This window comes from Ursus maritimus, unplaced genomic scaffold (assembly GCF_017311325.1).
Source record: "Ursus maritimus isolate PB19 unplaced genomic scaffold, ASM1731132v1 scaffold_32, whole genome shotgun sequence".
NCBI lineage: Eukaryota > Metazoa > Chordata > Mammalia > Carnivora > Ursidae > Ursus > Ursus maritimus.
In genome coordinates this window covers 27,610,599-27,634,321 of record NW_024425786.1, presented here as the reverse complement: position 1 = coordinate 27,634,321, position 23,723 = coordinate 27,610,599, and the positions used below count along the sequence as shown (strand labels likewise).

At 54.4% G+C, this 23,723-nt stretch overlaps 1 protein-coding gene across 10 annotated transcripts; it reads left to right on the top strand.

The window, feature by feature from the left end:
* Positions 1–6,055: 6,055 nt before the first annotated feature.
* Positions 6,056–23,606, top strand: CSF3R (colony stimulating factor 3 receptor). Of its 10 annotated transcripts, none has more exons than XM_008694387.2 (19): positions 9,124–9,318; positions 10,473–10,531; positions 11,706–11,839; positions 12,403–12,486; positions 14,307–14,600; positions 15,512–15,635; positions 15,789–15,976; positions 16,809–16,978; positions 17,093–17,246; positions 17,333–17,412; positions 17,828–18,035; positions 18,974–19,162; positions 19,563–19,664; positions 20,287–20,433; positions 20,549–20,689; positions 20,926–21,019; positions 21,252–21,333; positions 21,730–21,945; positions 22,555–23,606. In XM_008694387.2, exons 4-19 carry the CDS (start codon positions 12,423–12,425, stop codon positions 22,645–22,647), a joined length of 2,346 nt encoding a protein of 781 aa, XP_008692609.1. In that variant the 5' UTR covers positions 9,124–9,318; positions 10,473–10,531; positions 11,706–11,839; positions 12,403–12,422; the 3' UTR covers positions 22,648–23,606. The 10 variants fall into 10 exon arrangements, with proteins under 10 accessions (XP_008692605.1, XP_008692606.1, XP_040475210.1 ...); XM_040619275.1 differs by lacking the exon at positions 22,555–23,606 and adding an exon at positions 13,274–13,334 and having other exon boundaries at positions 9,125–9,318; positions 21,730–22,484; XM_040619273.1 differs by lacking the exon at positions 22,555–23,606 and adding an exon at positions 13,274–13,343 and having other exon boundaries at positions 9,125–9,318; positions 21,730–22,484.
* Positions 23,607–23,723: the final 117 nt, after the last annotated feature.

The following is a 23,723-nucleotide window of genomic DNA, read 5'->3' as shown; positions in this document are numbered from 1 at the left end:
AAGAAGGAAGGAAGGAAGGAAGGAAGGAAGAAATGAAACTATCAATATTTGCATGCAATGACGACTGACATATAAACACTAACAGAGTCAACAGAAAAATACACTATTCAAAACAACAAAAGCATTCAAAAATACTGTCAATGATAGTAAACACAAAAAACCAACAGGCTTTCTCCAGAGAGAGGAAGGGAGGGAGGGAGGAAGGAAGGGAAAGAAAGAGGAACAAAGGAAGCATGCATATTTGGTAAAATGTTAAGGATCTGGGTAAAAGACAAAAGTCTTCTGTACTATTCTTGGAACTTTTCTACAAAGCAGAAATGATCTCAAAATTAAGAGCTTAAAAGTACATACATAGTTATAAACACTTACAATAAGGCCAAAAAATACACTTACAATTTTACAGTGATGCATATATGTTATTCCTCAACAAAAATCCATTAAGTCAAAAGGAATAGGAGGCTGACCTTGGCAAAGCCAGCAACCCAGCTGAGGAAGGAGAGGACTGAGAAGAGTCCGGTCACCAGAAGGTTGTGGGTGATCTGGAGAACGACATTCTTCTGGATCGACGGGGTGGAAGCCAGATTAGTTTGGGCAGCAAGGAAACGGAAAGAGCACATGTTGACAAATCTTTATCGTATTTTGGCTTGAATGGGAGGAGAAAGATATAGTACCGAAAAAGAGCTTATGTTAAAGGAAAGGAAGAAACTGGATCATGGTGAAATGTGCTGGCAGAGCCACAGAGCAGGAAAAGCCCACAAGCCCATGGTATACCCACAGTGGAGTCAAGCTGACTGGTTCAGAACCGGATCCTGACTCTGCCACTTGCCCGCCCTCTCAGTTTTCCCATCTGTGGTATGGGTTGATGTGAGAACAAATCCTACCCAGTGACCAGCCATAAAGATTAAATAAATGAATAAATACAAAGCACCTAAAGGAGGTTATGGTAGTTAATATTAGCACAAAAGCAGGGGAGAAGCGATGGAAAAGAGGGCAGGGAAATGGAGGAACTTGGGAGAGCAGTGCAGGGTGAAGTTGGACCATGAGAGGGGCCCCTCATTCTTGGGAAATACCATAATACACATGGTGGAAAACCAAGAGTCATCTCTCTTCCCAGCCAATCAAGGGTTGCCGGGGGAAACTCTTGAGAAGGGGACTCAAGTGTCTCAAAAGCACTGAAGGGACAGTTTGAGGGTGAAAGACAAGAACAGAGTTTGAGGGGCGGCTTGAAGACCCAGGGAAAACTGGAGCCAGGACCAGGCCCCTGTCTGATCTTCCAGGAGGGTCTTCACAGGACCCATGGCAGGCCTGGATGGGGTGGGGAGGGGGATGGCTGATGACAGCCAGGTCCGTGAGGCCCTTCCGGCCAGGGAGGTGGGAGCACAGAGCTGCCAAGTACTGAGCATACAGGTGAGAGTCACCAGGGAGTTCAGGCTGGGCTCCTGAAGCAGGAGGAAGGAAAAAGACAAGGTCAAGGCTGATAACAAGAAAACAGGGGAACCGGGGCCTGGAGGTCTCCCTGAGCTCAGAGAGCAGGAGCTGTGAGAGTGGCCGGGAGGACAGCTAGACAAAGAGAGGGGGATGGTCAAAGAGGGAGGTGTGGGGTGTAAGGTCTTAGAAGTTGAGTGGTACCAGGGGACGGTGAGGTCCACAGTGCGGCCACTGTATTCGTGGCTAAAGTGACGAAGGCCTTGCAGGTGATTGGTCAAGGAACTGAACAGCCAGTATGTGGGTACATCACCCATGTGGCTGAGAAGACCCCCCAGATGGTGGCAGGATGGTCGTGGAGAAGGACGACGATGAGGCAGCACCCAAGTCAAGAGAATAAGGCCAAGTGATGGGAGAAAAGTAGAAGAGTAACAGGGCAGAAGAGGGTGTCACAGCTCCACGGGCGAGGGCTTCACATGAAGACCAGGAGCCATGTCTAGATCCAACACTGGGATCAAGTGGCAATTCGACCATGCTTCTGGCTCCTTTCATACCTGGAACTCGATAGAAGGAGCTGCCTGCATTCATAACGGCTGCAGGGAGGTATCCTTAGGGGTGGGAGGCACTCAGAGGCTCTGTGAAGAGCCTGAGGGGATGGCAAGTTTGTCAAAGACCACACGAGCTCGCCTTTTATTCATACACTATCCTCAGGCTCACGTGCAGGGCCTGGTTGATAGTAAGTGCTCAAAAATATTTGCTGAATAGATGGATGGGTGGATGAGTGAGTGCATGGTTGGCAAATGAACAAGCGAACGGGAGTGTGAGGGATAGGTGGGTGGATAGACGAGTGGATGGATAGATGGAGTGGTGGATAGGTGAGTGTGAGGGATAGGTGGGTGGAGACAAGTGGGTGGATGGATGGATGGGTGGATGGATGGATGGGTGGATGGATGGATGGATGGATGGATGGATGAGTAAGGGGATGAATAGAAAAAAAAGAGTGAGAAGGTAGGGCATAGGGGTGAGTGAATCAACAAATGCATGAATTAAATAAACTGGGTATTCCGGGAAACATGAGAGGCGAGCCTGGGTGACAGAGGTGATCCATCAGGCCCTTCCCTCAGCAGTCCAAACCACTCATAAGAACAGTTACAAGCACAAGGAGGTTGCAAAAGCCGCCATCCTTCTGCTCCCTGGTGCCCCCCCCCCAGCCCAAAGGCTTATCTGTGGCCAGAAGCCCCCACCTGTGGCCCTTGCATCTAGACTGGTGGGGCAGAGGACATGGCACAGGGAGCACTGGATAGTGCTGGGGACCCCTCTTCCCTCTCAGGATCCAGATCGAGCACCCCAGGAAGCAAAGAAGAATGCAGACCCCAGTTCTCATCACAGGAGTTACGGACCTGCCTTCACCTCTCTCTTGCCTTAAACAGGTCATCAGGCTTCTCCTGGACACTCTTCTTGGCAGGATTTTTAGGAAAAATGCCCCTGTCTTGTCCCTTCCATGGGCCCACCCCAGTGCTGTGGGGAGGCGACCAGCTGCCTGATCTAGCTCCCCCACCCAAGGAAGCCCCTGATGAGGGCAGTTGCTGGGCTGGCCTGGGGACTCTCCCCTTTATCCGGCTGCCCCCCACCCTGCCTGCCAGCCACAGGGTTGCAGAAGGAATAGGTTTCCTCCAAGCCAAGATAAGTATCTGAGCTTTAACTCCCCTCAGCCTCTGATCTTCCCACACCCTGCCCCCAGGACTGTACCCCCTCCCCGGCCACACCATGGAGAGCAGAGATAAGGCCCTCCTGGCCAGCAGACCACAAGGGGGGGGGGTCTTCCCTTTTGCCCACCCAAAGCTCGATTTCTGCTTCCTTCCCTAGAGGCAGGCCCCAAGAGAGCATCTGGACAGCCATCCCGGCCCCTTCGCAGCCTGAGCCCTGCACTTTACCCTCTAGCATCCAGCCTTGATTACATCCTAACAGATTCATTTCTCATTTGGGGGCACCAAACCGACGGGAAAATTCTGCCCATTTGAGCACCGGGAAAGCAGGATAGCGGAGTGCTGGCTGCCACCGGGTGGAAGAGCCTCCTCCAGATTCTTGGCAGGAAAACTGATGGCTGCTGGGACCCCTCAGGCCTGAAGACCTGGGTCCACAGTCCGAATTGCTCAGCATCCTTACACGGACACCTCCTCTATGCCAAGTCCCATGCTGGGCACTGGAGTCACAGATCAAGTCCCTGCCTTCACAGAACACCTGGGAGCCCAGGTGAGCAAAAGCGAACCCAGCCTGCGAAATCCAGGAAGGCTTCACAGAGGAGGTGACATTTCCCCTGGGTTTTAAACGATGAAAGGGATTTCTTCAGGCATAGAAATAAAGGGAAGGGACTTCCAAGCAGAGGCAACAGTGTGGAGAGGTCTTAGAGCTGTGAAAAAACAGCATGTGACCGGACAGGGGTAATAACTGGAGCAGCAGGGCTACCGGGTCCAGGAAGGGGAAGAGGAGGCTTAGAAAGAGAGCATGAAGAGGGGAGCCTGGGTGGCTCAGTCGGTTAAGCGTCCGACTCTGGATTTCGGCTCAGGTCATGATCTCAGGGTGGTAAGATCGAGCCCCGCGTCGGGCTCTGCACTCAGCGCAGAGTCTGTTTGAGATTCTCTCCCTCTCCCTCTGCCCCTCCCCCCCACTCCCGCTCGCTCTCTAAAATAAATAAATAAAATCTTAAGGAAAAAAGGTGGGGGGCAGGGAGCGTGAAGAGATGAGGCTCCAGCATCAGGGAGGGTGAGGGGCTGGTTTTGAAGGGCCTCGAAGGCCAGGAGGAAGACTCGGAACTTTAGCCCCATGGGCAACAAGGCACCAATGGAAGGTTCCGCTGGGGCAGGGGCCAGCGGGGACAGTGTTTAGAAGAAGCTCTCCAGCCGAGTATAGCAAGGGCGGCATCGCAGGAACGAAGACAGGGAGAGCAGGCGGAGGCTGCCGCCATCACCCCGAAGAGCGAGGCTGGTGGCCTGACTCCCGCAGTGGCAGGGAGGTGGCAGAGAAGGGGCAGACCCACACAAAGGGCTGACGGGCTGGACGTGCGGCGGAAGGGACAGCAAGGAGTCCAGGCTGAGCCCAGGTTTCCAGATGCCGTTCACCGGGACGGAAAAGCAGGTTGTGAGGGGGAAACGTGCAGGAGCTCAGTGCGGGGCCGTGTTTAGCCTGGGCTATCTCTGGAGTATCAAGGGGCAGATGGGGATCTGAGAGGCAGACCTGTGAGGGGTTGCCCAGGGTCATACAGTCAATGCTCTGGGTCCAAAATGCAAGCCTGCCCTACCCCCTTCCCCGGCCGGTGCTGTCTCTTCCTACGATGCCCTCCATACACCCTCTTCCTGTTCCTTTGGTCTTGCTGTTCCCCTGCCCAGAGTACCCCTTCCTCCTCTGTATAATCCCACCCACCCTCCAGTTCCAGTTGGAGTTCCCAGCTCCATTTAGAGGCTGGAGTACAGATCCACAGTCAGAGATGAGCGGGGTTCAAAAGAGGGATGGAGAGCATGACAGAAAGCGCAGAGACCAGACTTAGAGCCCAGCTCTGCTGTGAGCTGGCTGTGTGACATGGGGCAGGTCACTTTCGCTCTCTGGGCCTCAGTTTCCTAACCTGTCTGAGGTGAACAAGGAAAGGTCCTTGTCCCCAGGGAGCTCAAGGTCTAGAAAGGGCCACAAGGTAAAACAGGACCATTGATTTAGAGGCATATCGCATCCCTGGAGCGTGCAAGCCAGGAAAAAGTTTATGGAGAAAGACTCAGTGGTATTTTCTCTGAGCCATGAAGAATGGGTACAATTTCAGCAAGTGGAGAGAGGCAGGAGAGGGCCCTCGGGCAGAGAGACCGGCCCCAGCAAAGGCCGGGAGGCACAGAGTTCAGGGTGTGTTCAAGGAAGAATGAGTGTCCAGATTCTGGTTTCTTTCTGAGTCAACAGCTCAGGCACTTTTTGTAAGCAGGCAGTCCAAGGCAGGCAGCCTCCAGTAAACACCTATTTGCACAATCGAGGTCACACACAGGGACGTGTTTGCACAATGACCTGTTTGCACAATCTCAGCCGACGGCTATATTCCAGCCAAACCAGCCCGCGGCCGATGAGCACAGCCCCCACTTCCGGACACTCACCCTGGCCGGCCCACCCACTCCTGCCCCCTGGGGGCAAGCAGCTCCCTGACCCACTCAGGGAGCCCCACGCACCACGGGCAATGACAGAAACTGAAACGATCCAACCTGCAGGAGGCCCACCAAGAGCAGGGTTTCTCCCCTGGGCTCCCTGACTGGGCTTTCCAGCCCACCGAGGTCACTCTGTCTGATGGAGGAGGGGGCCAGGGACAGGAGTGCTGGAAGAGGAAGTATCCACAAAGCAGACACTGGGTGTGATGGAGGGGAGATGACCACATCTGTCTCGTGCTGTTCAGCTCACCAGAGTAAACATTTATTGAGCACTTACTGTGTACTTGGCTCTGATCCACGTGTCTCACGTGCATTATTTCACCAATTTCTCTCAAAAATCCTGTAAAGCAAATACTACTATCCCCATTTTAAAGATGATGAAACCGAGGCTCAGAGAGGTTAAACAACTTGCCCGGCACCACACAGCTAGTAGGTGGCAAACCCAAGCAGTCTGACACTTCAGCCCCACTCTTAACCTCTCAGCACTAATATAACGTCGCCAATGTCTCTCCCTTAAGGAAAGTTCTTCCTTCAATATAACTTTCATTTCAGCTGCTACAGTTTTGTTTCCTGGTGCAGGTCTTCGGCGGAGAATGGAGCACAGGTGAGTTCAGTAAAATCTTGCTCTGAAATACTCAACTATGCACTGGGGGGAAGGGAAAGGAGTTTCACTGAACACCTACCACGCTGGGGTTTATAACTCCCATAGTTCATTTAATCCTCACAAAACCCCTGGGAGGAGTTATTTTCCCTGTGGCGGATAAGGCAACGGATGGAGGCTTGGACAGGGAGATTCTGCAGCCTGGGAGATCCTCTATGCAGAGGCTGGAGGCAGAGACGAGACTATGGTTCCTGCCCTCAAGGAGTTCACAGTCTAATGGAGGAGGCAGACAGCCAACAGCCCACTGCCGTAATATGGGATCGCCAAGGAAGGAAGGCACCCGACCCAGCCCAGAGAGATGCTCAGCACAGGGTGGAGGTCTGAGCTGGGTCAGAGGCAGGACTCAGCCAGCTGGAGGTGACAGGGGGTCAGCGAAAGCAAACACAGAGAGGTGTGCAGAGCCTGGGGCAGGGAGGGAGATGAGAGCCAGTGCTGCATGACTACAGCCCGAAGAAGTGTGTCTGGGGAAGCGGAGGCAGGTAAGGCAGGGGAGGGAGGTGGTGCCGGCTGGTGGGGTATCTTGATTGTTCTGTGAAGGAATTAGGATGTATCCTAGGGCCTCTGAAGAAAGGGGACCAGTATGGTCAGCTGTGTGTAGGAAAGCTCACTCTGCCAGGTGCTGACAGAGGGTGGAGGGAGAGAGCCCAGAGCAGGGAGCCCGCGGGGAGTCCCGGTGAGGGCTGGGGAGACCTGACAAAGGCAGGGAGAGAAGATGAATTTCAGAGTTGTGGACAAGACAGAGAGCTCTGTAAAGGCAGGAATGAAAATTGCTTTGGTCACCATTGTACCCCTGCACACGTTTTCTGAATGATGAACCAAAGGCCCATTCTCCTTCATGATGGACTGATTGGATATGGGAGTGTGGAGAAGGGGGTGTGAGGAAGGACTCCTGGGTGCCTGCGTTGGGTGACTTGGGGGAGTGGGGACGGTGATACACTTTACCAAGATGAGGCACATGAGGACTGGGGACAGGTTTGGCAAAGTGGGGGGAAGAGTCATTCATTCAATCATTCATTCGGTATGCACCGAGGGCTCACTAGGTGGCAGGAAGTGTTGTAGACAATGGAGATAAAGTTTTGCACAAAACAGACTAAAACCCTTGCCCTCGTGGAGCTTCTATTCTAGTGGGAGGTGGGGGGTGGGGAAAGCCAATGACAGATGGTGAAAAGGGACATGGGAAAAAAGAGCGGGCGTAGGGGGGTGCAATTTTTTTAAAGGGTGGTCAGAGAAAGCCTCAATGAGAAGTTGATATGTAAGCAAAGATCTGAAGAAGGAGAGGGAGTGACCCATGTCATTATTGGGGGGGAAAGAATCCAGCCACAAGAAACAGGAAGTGCAAAGTCTCTGAGGCAGGAGGGAGCTTAACAAATGTAAGAAACAACAAGAAAAACAGAGTAGCTGCAGCAGAGCCGCGAGGGGGGGAATAATAGGACAGGGGGCCCCCATGTTGAGTGGGGCCTTGTAGGTCATCGAAAGAGCCTTGACTTTGACTCTGAGTGAGATGGGACCCACTGGGGGGCTTTGGGACGGAGGATGACATGAACTGACTATTTTGGGGGTCAGTATCACACTGGCTGCTGAAGGTACAATAGACAGATGGGTGGGGGACAAGAATGAATGGAAGTAGGAGACCAGGAAGGAGACGACGGCAACGATCGAAGTAGGAGATAAGGGGGTTTAATCCCGACTGGTATTGGTTTAGGTGCTGTTTATATTCTCCAGCTTTTTATCATGAAAATATTGAAACATAGAGCCAAGGTGAACTATGTAGGAAACACCTGTCTACCCAAGATTCTGGTTATATTTTGAAAGAACAGTCGACGGGGTTTGCTGAGCACGTGGGGCCTACAGGACATCATGGGGAGGTTGCCACAGAAGGTGGGTATTCCCATCTGGTCCCTCCACGGCAGCCCAGGTCTGCCCCTCACACCAGACTCAGAAGACTTGTTTTCCTAAAAAGGATCATATGTTATGGACACTCTGCTAGCCGTTTGGTACCTAACCTTACTGGGTCATAAATCCGACACACTCTGAACAGTCTGAACCCTCTTCAGAAAAATGCACAGAAAATTATTTATAAGCAGTTCCAAGGGGCGCCTGGGGGGCTCAGTCAGTGAAGCGTCTACCTTCGGCTCAGGTCGTGATCCCACGCTTCTGGGATCAAGCCCCGCCTCGGCTCCCTGCTCAGTGGGGATCCTGCTTCTCCCTCTCCCTCTGCTGCTCCCCCTACTTGCTCTCGCTCTCTGTCAAATAAATAAATTTTTTTTAAAATCTATATAAGCAGTTCCAAGGGAATCATAGATACAGACAATGAAAGACACAAAATTTGGTCTACTGCACTCAATCAAAACATATTCACAACAGAATCGTTGTGAATAAACCAATTTCAAGGTAGCATACGAAGACCCTGAGCCTCCCCACGCCATCCCCCTGTCTTGTTTCCAGAGTCCCCATTTCCCCATTGCCAGTTAATGGTGGAAAATACACAGTGAAGAGGGGCACAGTGAGTCAGGTACTAAACTTCCCATAACCTGGAGGCTGCCCCCTCGAGTACTGTGAGGATTGGGGTCCCAAGGCTAGAGCCAAAAAGAGGCTTAGGGCTGAGCGAGCCTGCGAGTCAGAGTCTGTCTCCCACTGATGCTCCCCCAAGGGGTGGGGGCATGGGAATGGCACCCAGGCGGCTTGAAGCCTGGGGCCTGGCCAGCCCCAAAGCTTTGAGGTCAGGAAATCCGGAGGCAGGGGAGAGGGACACCGTTGCCACATTCCCCGGCCCCTTTGAGACCCCTGAGGCAGGAAGGCTGTCTAGCCTCACCGGCTTCCCTCCCAGGCTCCTTCCTGGGAGGAAGGGGCTGCCCTGTGCTTCAGCGACTGACAGTGCAGGGGAGGGAAGGAGGCTGGGCAGGTGTTGCAATCGGCGGCCCCTGGGTCTGTCAGAGACCGAGCCATTAACGACAGGGCTGGGGAGAGAAGCTGGACTGAGGCTGTTTTCAGGAACTTGCCCTCAAGAGGAGAGCAGAGACCAGGGAGGCCAGGCGGGTGCCCGCTGCAGGCTCCAGAGTGAGTAGGGGATCCACGGGGAGGGCTGTACCTTGGGCTTGACGGGACCCTCGAGTCCCGGGTCCACTCCCCCCAGCTCTGCCAAGGGCCCATGGGCAGGCCTGGGACCAGGGCTCCTGCCTTCAGCGTTGGTCCCTGGGAACCAGGAGCCCTGGACAAGGAGTCTCTTTTACCAGGGCTGCCCCCACTTTGGGGGGGGGGGTGCATTGGGGAAGTCACAAACCGCTGAATATCTCTTTGGGGACACCGAGCTGGGCTCGGGGAAGGGCACAATCACCATCTCTCTCCACGTCCCCATCTCAGACCCTATGTCTCAGCCTGTCCCTGTCTCCCCTGTTTCTGTCTTGCCTCCCCAGCCCCTCCCTGGCCTATCTGGGCTCTGGGTCTCTGTCTGTCCGTCTGTCTCCGAGTCTTTCTGTGCCTTTCCCTATCTTTCACATTTCCCTCTCTCGAATCTTAAACTCTCCTGGGGACCTCTTGCTTCTCGGCCTTGAGCACCTGGGCCTCTGGGTCAACGTCCTCGTCCCCTGGGCTCTTTCTCTCTGCACCTGTCCCACCCAGGCTTCACCACCTGTGTGCCCATTTCACATTCTTACCCCTTCGGCAGCTCTGCCTCCCTCTTCCTCGCCACCACATCTGGGAGGGCCTCTCCCTCTGTTCAGTCCCAGCCCCCTCCTCCCACAGGAAGAATCTCCCTGAAGGAGAGGAGACATGACAGGGCAGAGACAGTGTGAGCTGGGGCAGGGAGAGGAGGGCAGAAGGCCGAGTGCAGGGAAAGGAGAGGAGAGCAGGAAGAGGCGGGAGATGGCAGTGCCTCCAGGAGGCAGCGGGTTCCGCTGGGACTGACTGGGGAGAAATGAAGCAAAGAGGAGACTGGGGGGGCCAAGGAGCTACAAGTAAGAGACCCAGAAACTGGGCTTTGAAACCATGTAGTGTGACACAGATGAAAACAAGGTGGCCGTCCTAGGATGCTGTGACCACACAGCCTGCGAGGGGGAGAGGAGGCCACATGCTGGATTCCATGACACGGTGTCCCACTTTACAGAGCGTGAAAACAACTTATGGTCACTGAGTGTGCTTGTATCCCAGCCCATCTCGGTGCCTCCTCGCTACCATCCTGAGAAGTGTGTGCTAATGTTCTCCCTCTTTCACAGATGGGGAAACCAAGGTTCAGAGAGGTGAAGTAACTAACTTGTCCACGGTCACAAAGCTGGTAAGTCGCGGAGCCGGGGTTCAGAGCAGGTGGTCAGCTTCAGAGCTGGGCTCCCACCCTCTCCACATACTGGCCCCCAGAGAGTGAGCCGTGCTCCAACAGGTCCCCGGTCACACTCAATGGGGGTGGGGGGCACCCCGGGCTGCCGTGGGGGACCAGGGACTGCTGCCAAACATGCCAAGGGGAGGATGCCAGGGCCTCTCAGAGTGGGGTTTGGTTGCCCATTCTGGACAGGAGCCAGAGGAGAGGGATGAAGTAGTACCTTGCTGGACATAAGCTAGGCCTTATGCTGACCCTTGCTGGGGTGGCAGGGCTGGGGTATGATCAAAAGCACATGGAAATGGAAAACGGTGTCCCAAAGTCTGGGCCTAGGAGGCTAAATCTTCCCCATCGAGTGTGCTTGGGAGATAATCAAACTGCTATGCTGGAGTAAGAAAGTTGCCAACTACTGATTGGTAGACAGGGATACTCTGAACAGTTGTGCGGGTTTCTCACTGCACAAAGCTGCTCAGCTGAGGAGCAAGTGGAGGCTGAAATCCAGCCTATTCTTCAGTTGCCTGGTCTTAGTGTGGGGCTGCATCTGTCCAGAGGAAGGGGCACGTTTTTCCTGATTTGCAAAAAAAAGTGACGTATGGGCTAGCAGTCCCCTGGCATCCTGATACGGAAATGAATATGAATAGCCCAGGGGCTGGGGTGAGGCCTCTGTGAGAAGGAACAGCCTGGGGTATCTTGGGCAGCTCTTATTCACACCTCTGTCTGGGAGGGAGAGAAAAGGGAGAGAAGCTTTCCTGCCTCTAAGCACAGGGGATCCCTTGGGACACCACGTGCACGTACGTGTTCCTGGTCATACATGTAGGCTCGTCGGGGATTTCCACTGACCAGCTGCCAAGAGTGCCAATTGGTGCTGGAGAATCAGGTGCCTGGTCCCAAGACCCCAGTGGGGGCAGAAGGGAGGGTAAGGCTAGAAGCCCACCCCAGTGGCAGAACACGCTTTGCATAGTTTCTGGGACACCTGGCGCCGGAACACCTCCACAGTTCTGAGCCCAGAACTGGGGTTGTGTTGGACCCCCTGTGCCCTCCCGTTCCCGCCATCGCCATGGAGCCCAGCTTCCCACAGGCGTAACCTGACAGCCCCTTGCCTCAGCTATTCTGTGCCATTACCCCTTTCTGCCAGGGAGCGTCTCTGACCCTTCTGGCACGGCTCCTCAGGAGAACCTGCCTCGTACTCACGCGTGTGCAACCCGGATGTCCCAGGAAGTTAATACCCCAAAGAACACCCCTTGACCGATGGGGGACAGAAGTCAGTAGGTAAATGTTCCCATCCTCCCTCGTGTTCAAGGGATAAATTGTCCCTTGAGTGGATAGTCCTGAGGCATGTTCCACACAGCTCCTTGGAAGGTTCCAGCAGGATGGAGCCCCAGTTGCCCCTAGAGGATGACCCCAGTTCCATGATGTACCCTTGTGTCAGCTTTCCTTCCTTGCCTGTTTCATTCTCCCAACCCCTCACTCTGGTCCTGGGATCTTTCCAAAATAAACTACCTGCATACCATGCAAGCCCAGCTAAGATAAAAGGGAAGGAGGAAGAATGCTGTTCCTTGATGCTCCTGTCCCTGCTCTCTCCCGAAAGGCAAATATAGTAACGACCGTGGCCGTCACTTACAGAGTCATTGCCTATGTGCCTTCCATCATTTCGTGTCTTCTTCCCAAAGTCCAGTGCAGTATAGGCTGTTATTACCTCCATTCTGCGGACAAAGAAACTGAGGCTCAGAGAGGTCAAGTCACCTGGCCAAAGCCACACCGTGGCAGAGCAAGGGTTAAGCTCAGCTCTGACTCCAAAGCCCATGACCTTCACCATCCCCCTCTGCCTCCAGGTGAACACCAAACTGGCACTATGGCAGGGCTGGGAACCTGGAGCCTGACCGTGGCCGCCCTGATTATCCTGCTGCTCCCCAGAAGTGAGTATGGCCGGGGACAGGGGTGCTGTGGGGAGAGGGGAGTCACAGGGAGAGAGATACAGGGGTAGAGGAGGGAATCATTTGCCTGCACTGCCACACTGCTCCAGGGGTTCCCAGAGAATCAAGGCTGAGCACAGATGTGGCCAGGCTGCCACCCACAGACCTCTGGGGGCAAACCACCACCCATGCGGAATGGCCAGAGGGCCTGGGCTGGTCAGCCTGCAAAAGGCCAATGGACCCAGGTCTTGTCTGCAAATCTCTGCCAGGCTTGTCAGGAGGAGGCTCTGGGTCCTCTACAGCCTTCATGGGCGACAAAGGAATCGGGGTGGGAGCCATAGGAGGCAGGTTTCCTCCTGGAATAAGGAAGCCCAGGCAGAGCTCTCCAACCATGGAAACTATCTTGAGAGGTGGAGAGCTTTCCATCTCTGGGGGTATGCAAGCTGAGGCCGGGATTGACAGGGATGCATAGCAAGGGTCAGCAAACATTGCTTGATAGCCATAGTTCGGCTTTGCAGGCCACATACAGTTTCTGTTGCGTGTTCTTATCTGTTTTCTGTTTTGTTTTCACCCTTTAAAGATATAAACCCCATTCTTAGCTGGCAGGCCGTACAAAAACGGGCCATCCCAGCCCTGCTGCAGAGGATGCAATGTTAGGTGGAGTTCTGAAGTAAAGAGTTTGGCGAGGTTCCTCCCAGTCCGAAATTCTGAGTCGGTGAAGTGATAGGAGCCCCATGTTGAAAGTCATGAACTTGCTCTGTGATCCTGGGCAAATTCCTTCTCCTCTTAGGGCCTCAGCATCTTCAACAGCAAACAGGCGTCAGAACACATGACAGAGGAAAGACGGCACGGTGGGCAAAGTACAGTGCTTCCTTATTTGTTTATACAATAAATACTCACTAAGGGCCTATTCTATGCTAAGCTCTGGGCATACAGTAATGAGACCAACAGCCAAGGCCTCTGGCCTCACGGAACCTTTGGTCTAACTGGGGAGACAGACGAGCAACTTATCACGTGACTATAATTATGAAGGAGAATAAGAGCTTTAGGAAAATTCAGGGCACTTGGCCTGATCTGGTTGATCAGCGCCTGGTCTGATTCCCCCAAGATGCTAGATGTTAATCAGGTGAGCAAGATGAAGGTGGGGATTACTTTTCATCCCCATTCTACAGATGAGAAAAATCGAGGCACAAATAGCCTCTGTAACCTGCCAGGGTCCTATAATTAAGAAGCAATAGAACCGCGCTCTAAACCCAGGCGGTCTAGTTCCAACACCCATGCTCTTATCCACCACACCACTAAAGTGCTGGGCGGCTGTGGTCCAGACGGGGTAACACAATCAGATTTGAATTCTGAGAGCTGTGGCTGTGGGGTTCTTATCACTCCAACCATTGCTTTCACCACCTCTGGGGAGGGAGCCGCGGAGGGGCCTCGTCCCTGCCTGGCAGTGTGCTGGTGGTGGCCCGCAAGACCTAAGTGTGCACATTTCCTCCCAAGTTCACGTTCAGTGATGTCACGCTGGCAGCTTGAAAATCCGTCTTGGCGGGAATATTTACACCAGAGAAAGCAGCCTATACTACCCATCGGGATCTGGTTTTCTCGTAGAGCCAGTTGAGAAACATTGATCAACACATCACCAGCTCTCTCTCACCCCTGAGAGCCCCTCACCGTCCCCATAGGCATTCACCCCATCCCAGCCCCCATATCTTAGGGGGTGAGGCAAAGGGGTAAGGGCCTTGAGTCTAGGAATACAAAGGCCTAGGTTTATAGCTCAGCTCTGCCGGGCATAGGAGTGACTCAGGGCCCATCCTCTTCTACCCCAGGCCTGGAGGAGTGCGGGCGCATCAGCCTCCCAACCCCCATTGTCCACCTGGGGGATCCCATCACAGCTTCCTGCACCATCAGCCCGAACTGCAGCCACCTGGACCCCGAGTCCCAGATTCTGTGGAAACTGGGAACGGAGCTTCAACCCGGAAAGAGGCAGCGTCTGGCGGATGGAAGGCAGGAATTCACCATCACTGTGGCCCATCTCAACAGCCCTCGGGTCCTTCTCTCCTGCTGCCTGCGCTGGGGCACCAGCCTGCAGATCCTGGACCAGGCTGAGGTGCAGGCCGGCTGTAAGTGCCCGCGGCCATCCACCCACTCTGCCTCCACGCCCTCCTGCCGTCACTCTTAAGAGCTCGTAGTATTTCCTGAGCTCTTGCTGAATAAGCACGCTACGGGCATGGCATCAGATAATCTTCCGTACCAGTACAGAGTGCTGTGCAGCCCCATTTTGCAGATGAGGAAACTGAGGCTCAGGGAGAGTAAGTGACTTGGTGAAGGTCACAAACTAAGGATGTAGCTGAGTTTTCTATCAGGCAGCATGGTGGAGTAACCATGACTCCCTCTGGCTGGCAAGGAAGCCCAAATACTCAGCCATGGGACGGTGTGCCCAGGGAGGACACTCGACCAGCTGGGCCTGCTCCTAGTTTCTCAGCCTTCTACTCAAACTGAGAAGCGAGGACTTTCTGCCAAGCCAATGCATAAGAAAAACACTAAGACCAGTTTCTTTCGTTAAGAGTCACTCAGAGTACGCCTAACACTGACATAGCACTTACCACGTGCCAGGCATGGCTCAGAGCGCTGCGGACATAGTAAGACATTCAGCCCCCACAACCCCAGGGGGTAAGCATATTCCCATCACCCCTGTTTCACAGATGAAGAAACTGAGGCACAGGGCAGTTAAGTGACTTCCAGATGTGCTAAAAATGGCAGAACCAGGATGAAAAGCCAGGTGGACACTGTCCCTGTCCAAGAGGGCAGAGCTGAGGGGGTGGGACGCTCTGTGGCACTTGCCCCTGTCCAGGCCTGCATTTGACTTTCCCCAGGGCTGCCCCTCCAGGGTCACCTGATAGGGAGACAAGCAAATAGACAAGGTGACCCCAGAGGGAACTATCCAGAGCAAGGAAAGAAAGCTGACTATTTCCAATTGGAGCTTTCTGCATGGTCCTACCCAAAGCCCTCACTCTTCCCACCCTGTGTGCAGACCCTCCCGCCGCACCCCACAACCTGTCCTGTCTCATGAACCTCACAACCAACAGCCTCATCTGTCAGTGGGAGCCAGGACCCAACAACCACCTGTCCACCAACTTCACCCTCAAGAGCTTCAAGTAAGGGTCTCTACACTAGCCCCTGGTTCTTTTGGATCCTAGGGTGGGACATGGGCGGGACTGTGGGTTGGGGGAGCCAGAGGCAAACATGAGAGGGAGAAGGGAGCCTCGCTTTCTTCTTCTGCTAGACACCCAAGCCTGGCCTCTTGGCAGGAGTCGCGGCAACTGTCAGACCCAAGAGGACTCTATCCCCGACTGCGTGCCTAACGATGGGCAGAACCACTGCTCCATCCCACGGAGACACCTGCAGCTGTACCAGAACATGGGCATCTGGGTGCAGGCCGAGAATGCGCTAGGGACCAGCAAGTCCCCACAGCTGTGCCTCGTTCCCATGGATGTCGGTGGGTGATGCCGGGTACGGGGGAGGGGAGAGACCCCCACAACGGACCAAGCCAGAGAGGCACAGAGAGGAAATGACAGACCCAGACAGACAAGGAGACACTGGAAGACCAAGAGACTGAGGCAGACAAGAGGGACAGAGACAAAATGGAACACAGGTGGGGACAGAGCCATGGAGACACAGACACACAGACACGGAAGAAACAGAGGCAAGGAGACACCTTCAATAATTCTCTCAGCAAGTTTCTTAAAGCGCCCACTAATTACCAGGCATTGTTCTAGGTGCGGGAGAGACAGCACTGAACGAAATAGCAAAACTCCTGCCCTTGGAACATTACATTCTAGGGGGCAAACTAAATAAAACAGAATGTCAGGTGATGAGAAGTGTGACGAGGAAGTTAAAACAGGGAAGAGTGTAGGGAAAGCTGGGGTTAGGGGACAGTTGCCCTTTCAGTAAGGCGGTCAGGGGCGGCCTCACTGAGAAGGGGACAAATTGGAGAAAATCCTTGAAGGAAATGAGGGAGCAGGCCACTGGATATGAGGGGAAAGGGCTCCAGGCAGAGAGAACAAGTGCAAAGGCCCTGGGGAAAGAGGATGAAACAGACCTAGAGGGAGACAGACACACGTACAGAGACAGACCTGCAGAAACGTGATGACATGGAGATGAAGAGACACAGAGAGACAGAGAACAAAAAGAGAGACAGACTGACAGAAACCCCAGGGATGGAGACCTAGGGCTGAAAGTGCAACAACAGGCAAAGAGAAAAGCAGGAGCAAGGCAGACCCCTACGGGATGGGGCAGGGGACGTTTCTGACAACACCCTCTCCCTGCAGTGAAGCTGGAGCCCCCCACCCTGTGGGCCCTGGACCCCAGTCCTGAGGTGGCCCCACCCCAGCCAGGCTGCCTGCTATTGCGCTGGGAGCCATGGAGGCCAAGCCTGTACATAGAACAGAAATGTGAGCTACGCCACCAGCCACAGCCTGGAGAAGCCAGCTGGGCCCTGGTGAGGCGGAGGGCGACCTCAAGAGCCTGGGGGTTGGGGGGACTGAGGGGAGGCTGGCTGAGCTGGCCCTGAAGGGCACAGGATCCAGGCTCAGAGCCTCGGCCACCCCACCAGGTGGGCCCCCTGCTGTCGCAGACCCTCCAGTATGAGCTCTGCGGGCTCCTCCCATCCACAGCCTACGCCCTGCAGCTGCGTTGCACCCGCTGGCCCCTGCCTGGCCACTGGAGCGACTGGAGCCCTAGCCTGACGCTGACCACTGCGCAACAGGGTAAGTGGGTGGTGAGGGCCTGGGAGTAGCTATCAGGGCAACGTCCAGCCTCCAGGGCCCTCCCTGACCCTCTTCTTGCTCCATAGCCCCCATCGTCAGACTGGACACATGGTGGCGGCAGAGACAGCTGGACCCCAGGACGGCGGATGTGCAGCTGTTCTGGAAGGTGACCCATTCTGACATCCCTCCATCCCTGAGACTCCTTCCACCCGGACAGATCCCTGCGGGCTGGGGCTCAGGAGTCCAGCCGGTCCGGGAGGCTTGGATTTGTATGTCATTTGCAGGCACTTTGCATGTGCCTGGGAAGCTGGGCAGTGCCCTTCTGGCGAGACTAGAATGCAGGACTCACTTATGACAAAGGGCCGGTTCAGGGATGAGTTAAGTGCCAACCTGCTTCTTCCTTTCCGCCCTCCTAGGTCCTGGCACGGGGTAAACAGGGCAAGAAGGAAGGGAGGGAAGAAGGCTGGTTCCCAGCCTGTGGGACTCAGTTCCTATGACCCAACCACCCCATCTAGAAGCCCCACCCCACTCAAGATGAGCTGTGCAGCCCCCTTATCCTCTTCTTCCCGTGCCCACTGCAGCCAACGCCCTTGGACAAATACAGCGGACAGATCCAAGGCTACCTGGTCAGAGCTCCAGACCAGGCTGAGACAGTCCCCCCCCTCTGCAACACCACGGAGCTAAGCTGCACCTTCCATTTGCCCTTGGAAGCCCAGGAGGTGGTCCTTGTGGCCTATAACACAGCCGGGACCTCTCATCCCACCCCAGTGGTCTTCCTGGAGAGCAGAGGTAAAGGGGGCTGGTGGCCAGTAGAACGCGGTGGTTAAGCACGTTAATTCGGAAGCTAGGTTGCCTGGGTTCACATCTAGTCCTGTCACTTGCTAACAGCGTGACCGGGGCAAGTGACCTAACCTCCCTGGCCTCTGTTTACTCACCTAGCAAAGGGGGATGATACAGTGTCTACTTCAAAGCATTGTTATGAAGGTTACATGCGTCCAGACCTGTGTCTGGCACCAAGTTACTGCTCAGTATGTGTTAGCTACTATTATTATCACGAGCCAGAACCAAGTTAAGCTGGTGGTGGTAACACACACACACACACACACACACACACACACACATACAAAGTGCAGACGGTCATAGGCACACACTCCCATGTGCACACACAGAGACCATCTGCCCAGGAAGATGGGGAGAAAGCCCTACGTTTTTCCAGCTGAAACACGGTCCCTGAGTTAACTGCTCGTTCCCAGGGGATCAGCCACCACCACCACCCCCAGGTTCCCCTGAATATGGTGAGACTAGTGATAACAAGAGCAAATATTCCAACTTACTAGCCATGTGACCTTAGACAAGTTACTTAGCCTGTCTCAGTTTTCTCCTTGATAAAATGGGGCCAGGGTGGCGGCTCCCTCACGGGACTCTTAGTGGACTCAGGAAATGAACACGCTCCAAGGACCACAGCGATAACCCCACGAACGACACAGCATTAGCATCGATCACCATCAGGCACTCCTCTGCACGGGGCACTGTGCTAGGCTCGTCCTAGGCATCATCTCATGGGATCTGCACCAGACCCCTTGCAGATGAGCAAACTGAGGTCCTGAACGTGACTGACTCAAGGTCACCCAGCTTGTAAGTAACAAAGCCAGGACTAGAACCCAGGCTTCTGGCTCTGGTACCTGCATTCTTCTCGCTTTTTCTGTCACCTCCTACTCTGTCTCCAGGTCCGCCCCTGGCCAGACTCCACACCGTGGCTCGAGATCCCTACAGCCTCTGGGTGGGCTGGGAGCCCCCCAGCCCTCGGCCTCAGGGCTATGTGATTGAGTGGGGTCTGGGTCCCCCCAGCCCCAGCGGCAGCAATAAGAGCTGGAAGATGGAGCATAATGGAAGCATGTCTGGGACGCTGCTGCAGGGTGAGGTGCAGGGTGAGGCGGACCCAGCAGGCGGGGCAGGCGGGCTGGCCGGGCCTGGGAAGCAGGGAGGCAGTGTTAGTCGGACAGTACGCAAGAGGCAGCCTGAAGCACCTGAGAGAAGCATCTTCCTTGACTCTTTACTGTTCTCTCCTATCCCCAGGATCAGAACGTTTTCTCCCAGTGTAACCAGATGCTCACTTTTCACAGCCCTGACCCCGCCCCCTTTCTAGCTTTCCCAATTTCTGCCCTTACCCCCATCGAATGATCCGAAGAAGAGATGGAAGAGGCTAGCTCTGCAATGGGAGGCTGGGTTATCCCCAACTGGAGGTCTGGGGTTAGCTCCTGATCACCTGCAGAGGTCAGCCCCTCACCAGGGGCCTGCCTCATCTTCTCTCTACAGAGAACATCAGGCCCTTTCAGCTCTATGAGATCACTGTGACCCCCCTCTACCAGGACACCGTGGGACCCTCCCAGCACATCTATGCCTACTCCCAAGAGATGGGTGCGTCAGCCACCAGGCCCCTCCCAGAATCTTCTCCTCTCCGTGCCTGCCTGGGCCCCAACAATCAGGATGATGAGGGAACATTTCCTTCCTCCCCCACCCCTGGCTCAGAAGAGGCTCTCTCCCAACCCCAAGATTACCCCTGGCTTACACTGAACCCCTGCAACCGGACAGAAGTCAGGTGGTGGGGTGATAAAAATTAGGGATTGGGTTTGGCAGAATTTGAGAAGCAAATCTGGCAAAAATTGATCAATTTTGCCCTGACAGAAATCAAGTGTCATGTGTGGCAGAAATTAGACAGAAGGCCTGGCATAAAGTCAGAGAGCGAGCGGCAGAAATCAGATAATGAACCCAACAAAATGAAGCCTGGCAGAAATCAGGCAAGGCTTTGGAGTCAAAGAGAAACAAGTTCAAATCCTAGCTTAGCACACTTATTAGCTGATGGAATTCAGTCGAAGGTCCTGGCAACATGAGGTTTAAGGCACGAGTCCCCTTGGACTCTTTTTTCTTACTCTGAACCACAGCGTGTCTCAGTTCTGGGGTCCAGGAAGCCACAAGATGTCCCGCTGGCTCCTCCACTCTGCCCCGCTCCCCGTCAACCCCTGCACCTCTCTCCCGACAGCCCCCTCCCACGCCCCAGAGCTGCACCTAAAGCACATTGGCAAGACCTGGGCCCAGCTGGAGTGGGCGCCCCAGGCCCCCGAGCTGGGGAAGAGCCCCCTCACCCACTACACCGTCTTCTGGACCAATGCTCAGGACCAGTCCTTCTGTGAGTCTATCCTCAGCACCACACAGCCCCAGAAGGCCTGGGAGGGGGGAGCTCAGCAGCCTTGGAGGGAGCCCCGGCATCTGGACCCAGGCTGACCATTCTCTTCTACTCCCAGCCACTGTCCTGAATGCCTCCTCCCATGGCTTGGTCCTCCACGGCCTGGAGCCTGCCAGCTTGTACCATGTTCACCTCATGGCTACCAGCAGGGTCGGGGCCGCCAACAGTACAAGCCTCACCCTGATGACCTTGGCCCTAGGTAAGGGGAGATGGGGGCCAGCCAGACAAGGCTATTTGGAGGGTTCCTCACCCATCGGATCTTTCATTTTGAGGGCTTACCTGGATCCACTGGTCTGAGGGAGGAGACCCAGCCCCGCGCGTGAAGCTCAGCCTGAGGGAGGAGGCCCAATCCTGCCCTCAGAGCCCAATCTGGAGGAAGAGACCCAGCTTTACTCGCGTGCACTCTAACGTCTTCTGGCTTTCCCCTCACCCCAGAGGAGTCTGAGCTGCATGTCCTCCTGGGCCTGTTTGCCTTCCTGCTCTTGTTCACCTGCCTCTGTGGGGCTGCCCGGTTCTGCTGCAGACCCAGGTGAGTCCTTTCAAGAGACCTGAGCTACCCCTGCCCACAGGGAATTGCAGCCTGGAGTGGGCCAGGCCAAGGTCCTCCTCGCCTTCGCAGGCCTCAGGGCCCATGTCTGCATCAGGCCCTCCACCAGCTCCTCTCCACCCAAGGGGCCTTCAGCTGCTGGGACTGGGTGGGAGAAGGAATGGAAAGATGGGAGGGCATGCCTGACCCAGCCTTCACTTGCCTTCTTCTGCAGCAGGAAGAATCCCCTGTGGCCAAGTGTCCCAGACCCAGCCCATAGCAGCCTGGGCTCCTGGGTGCCTACCATCATGGTGGAGGTGAGACCCCACAGGGAGAGGGAAATGGGGCCAGGGGGTGCTGGTCCAGGCTCCAAGTGAAAGGCTACTCCTCCCATCACTTCCTGGCAAGGTCCCCTCCCTCTGGAGGAAAGCAGATCTGAGTTTGAATCCCAGCTCTACCCATTTCAAAGCCTCAGCCATCTCACTGTGAAATGGGACGTACCTCACTCAAAATTGTTGGGGACATTCACCAAAGTAAGTCTGAAGCACATAGCACGTGTCAGGAAAATGTGAGGTGCTTTCCAGGTGTCATCATTTGGGTCCCAGCAGAGAGCAGCAGGAATAGCCCCACAGCTGTCCCAACACAGGAAGGGACAGTGGTTGGGATGAACATCTGAGATGAATCATGCCCTCACCCTACATCCTTATGTCCAGGAGACCTTCCAGCTGCCTAGCCTTCGGGACCCCGGCATGCCACCCATCACCAAGATCACAGTGCTGGAGGAAGAAGAGAAGAAGCCAGTGCCCTGGGAGTCCAATGACAGCTCAGGGTCCTGTGGCCTCCCCACCCTGGTCCAGGCCTATGTGCTCCAGGGGGACCCAAGAGCACCTTCCACCCAGCCACAGCCCCCGTCTATCACCAGTGACCAGGTCCTTTATGGGAAGGTGCTGGGCAGCCCCACAAGCCCAGGTCCGGGGCACTATCTCCGCTGTGACTCTACTCAGCCCCTCTTAGGGGGCCTTTCTCCCAGCCCCAAGTTTTATGAGAACCTCTGGTTCCAGACCAGCCCCCTGGGCACCCCAGAGCCCCTGGTCCCAAACCAGGAGGATGATTGTGTCTTCGGGCCACTGCTTGACTTCCCCCTCCTGCAAGGGCTCCAGGTCCACGGGGTAGAGGGGCTGGGGGGCGTCTAGCACTTCCTGGGCACCCCCACCCCGGCCTGCCTCTTGAAAGGACTGGCCCACAGAGGAGAGGAGAGCGTGAGTAAGCCCATCATGAAAAATCACCTAGCCCCAGAAGGGCAGAAAGGGTACCGGGATCTCCCTATCTCCAGCCCCCAGCACCCTTCCTCTATCTCCCCAGTCTCCACAGGCTGGGCCTCTCACTTTTGTGGCCAGAGAATGTTTCGTCCAACCCTGCCCACTAGCCTCTTGTGCTTATTTCCTGTAATTTCAGTCTCTTAAACCGGTCCATGGTTTGGTTTGGTTTGATTTTGAGAAACTCGAGTGTGCCTGTGCCTCTGTTCTTTTTCTTTTCAGGGTGCTCGCAGTGATGGGGGTTCTTATCAGAAGTGTTCATTTGGGTACTCCTGCCTTCGCTCATTCATTCCACCGCCATCACCTAGCACGTAGGCCCTGTGCTGGCAGCAGGGATTCAAAAATGATTTGGCTCAGTCCACACTCAAAGGACTCAGAGACTTGAAGACTGGCCATTAGGGCACCGTGGTCAGGGTTGAGGGGTGTCACAAAGTGCTGTGGGACATGGGGAACAGACTCAGAAAAGCCCAACCCTGCTGGAGAAATATAATTAAAAACAAAATCTACTAGGGCGCCTGGCTGCCTCAATGAGTGGAGCGTGCAACTCTTGATCTCAGGGTTGTGAGATCGAGCCCCATGTTGGGTGCAGAGATTGCTTAAAAATAAAATATTAAAAAAACACAAAATCTCCTGCCAACCTAGAACACCTCTCCATGAGGGTAGAAGAGGACGAAATCAGTTTTATTACTGAATGAACATTAAGCCAGAATGTGATTCACGTCACCAGCAATCTCCTAAAGAGCTTGAAAAGACAGAAAATCTTACCCTTGTATGTAGCCAAGTGGATACATTCTCTCAGGATAAATAATACCTAGGCCTCAAGCAAGAGGACTTCACGACACTATCTGTCACACAGAGGTCATCCTAAATTCACCTGGTAAATGGGGTAAACACCTGTGTTTGCTAATTGCCTTTATCCCAAAGAAATCGAATTTTCTCATAGCTTTATGAGAAGAGGCAGGTTCGCAGCTTAGAGCCCGGCAGAAACTGGGAGACAGGGCCACTGTCTTCCTTAATGATTACATTTCAAGAGATGACTCCTACATCCTGGAGAAGGACATTCCTGTGCTGTAAAACTGGCAAGAGGCTTACTTGGTTTTTGAAAAGATCTGCATGGGTCGCAAAAGGACAGAGGAAGAATTCACAATTACAACTTTTCAAAAGTCAATGCTTTAAGAAAAGTGAGGGGGAGGAGAGCTTTTCCCCTTTTTGCACTAAGGGAGAATTAAAATGTTATTTTTATTTCATTAAAAATTTATTTTTCCTCCTTTTAATTTGTAGTTGTCTTTACACCCCTCCTTTCACAATAATATCACAGCAAGTTATTTATTGAACGTCTTCTATACAGCAGGTCCTCTGCACACAAGTGCCTCCGTTAATCCCCCAACAAC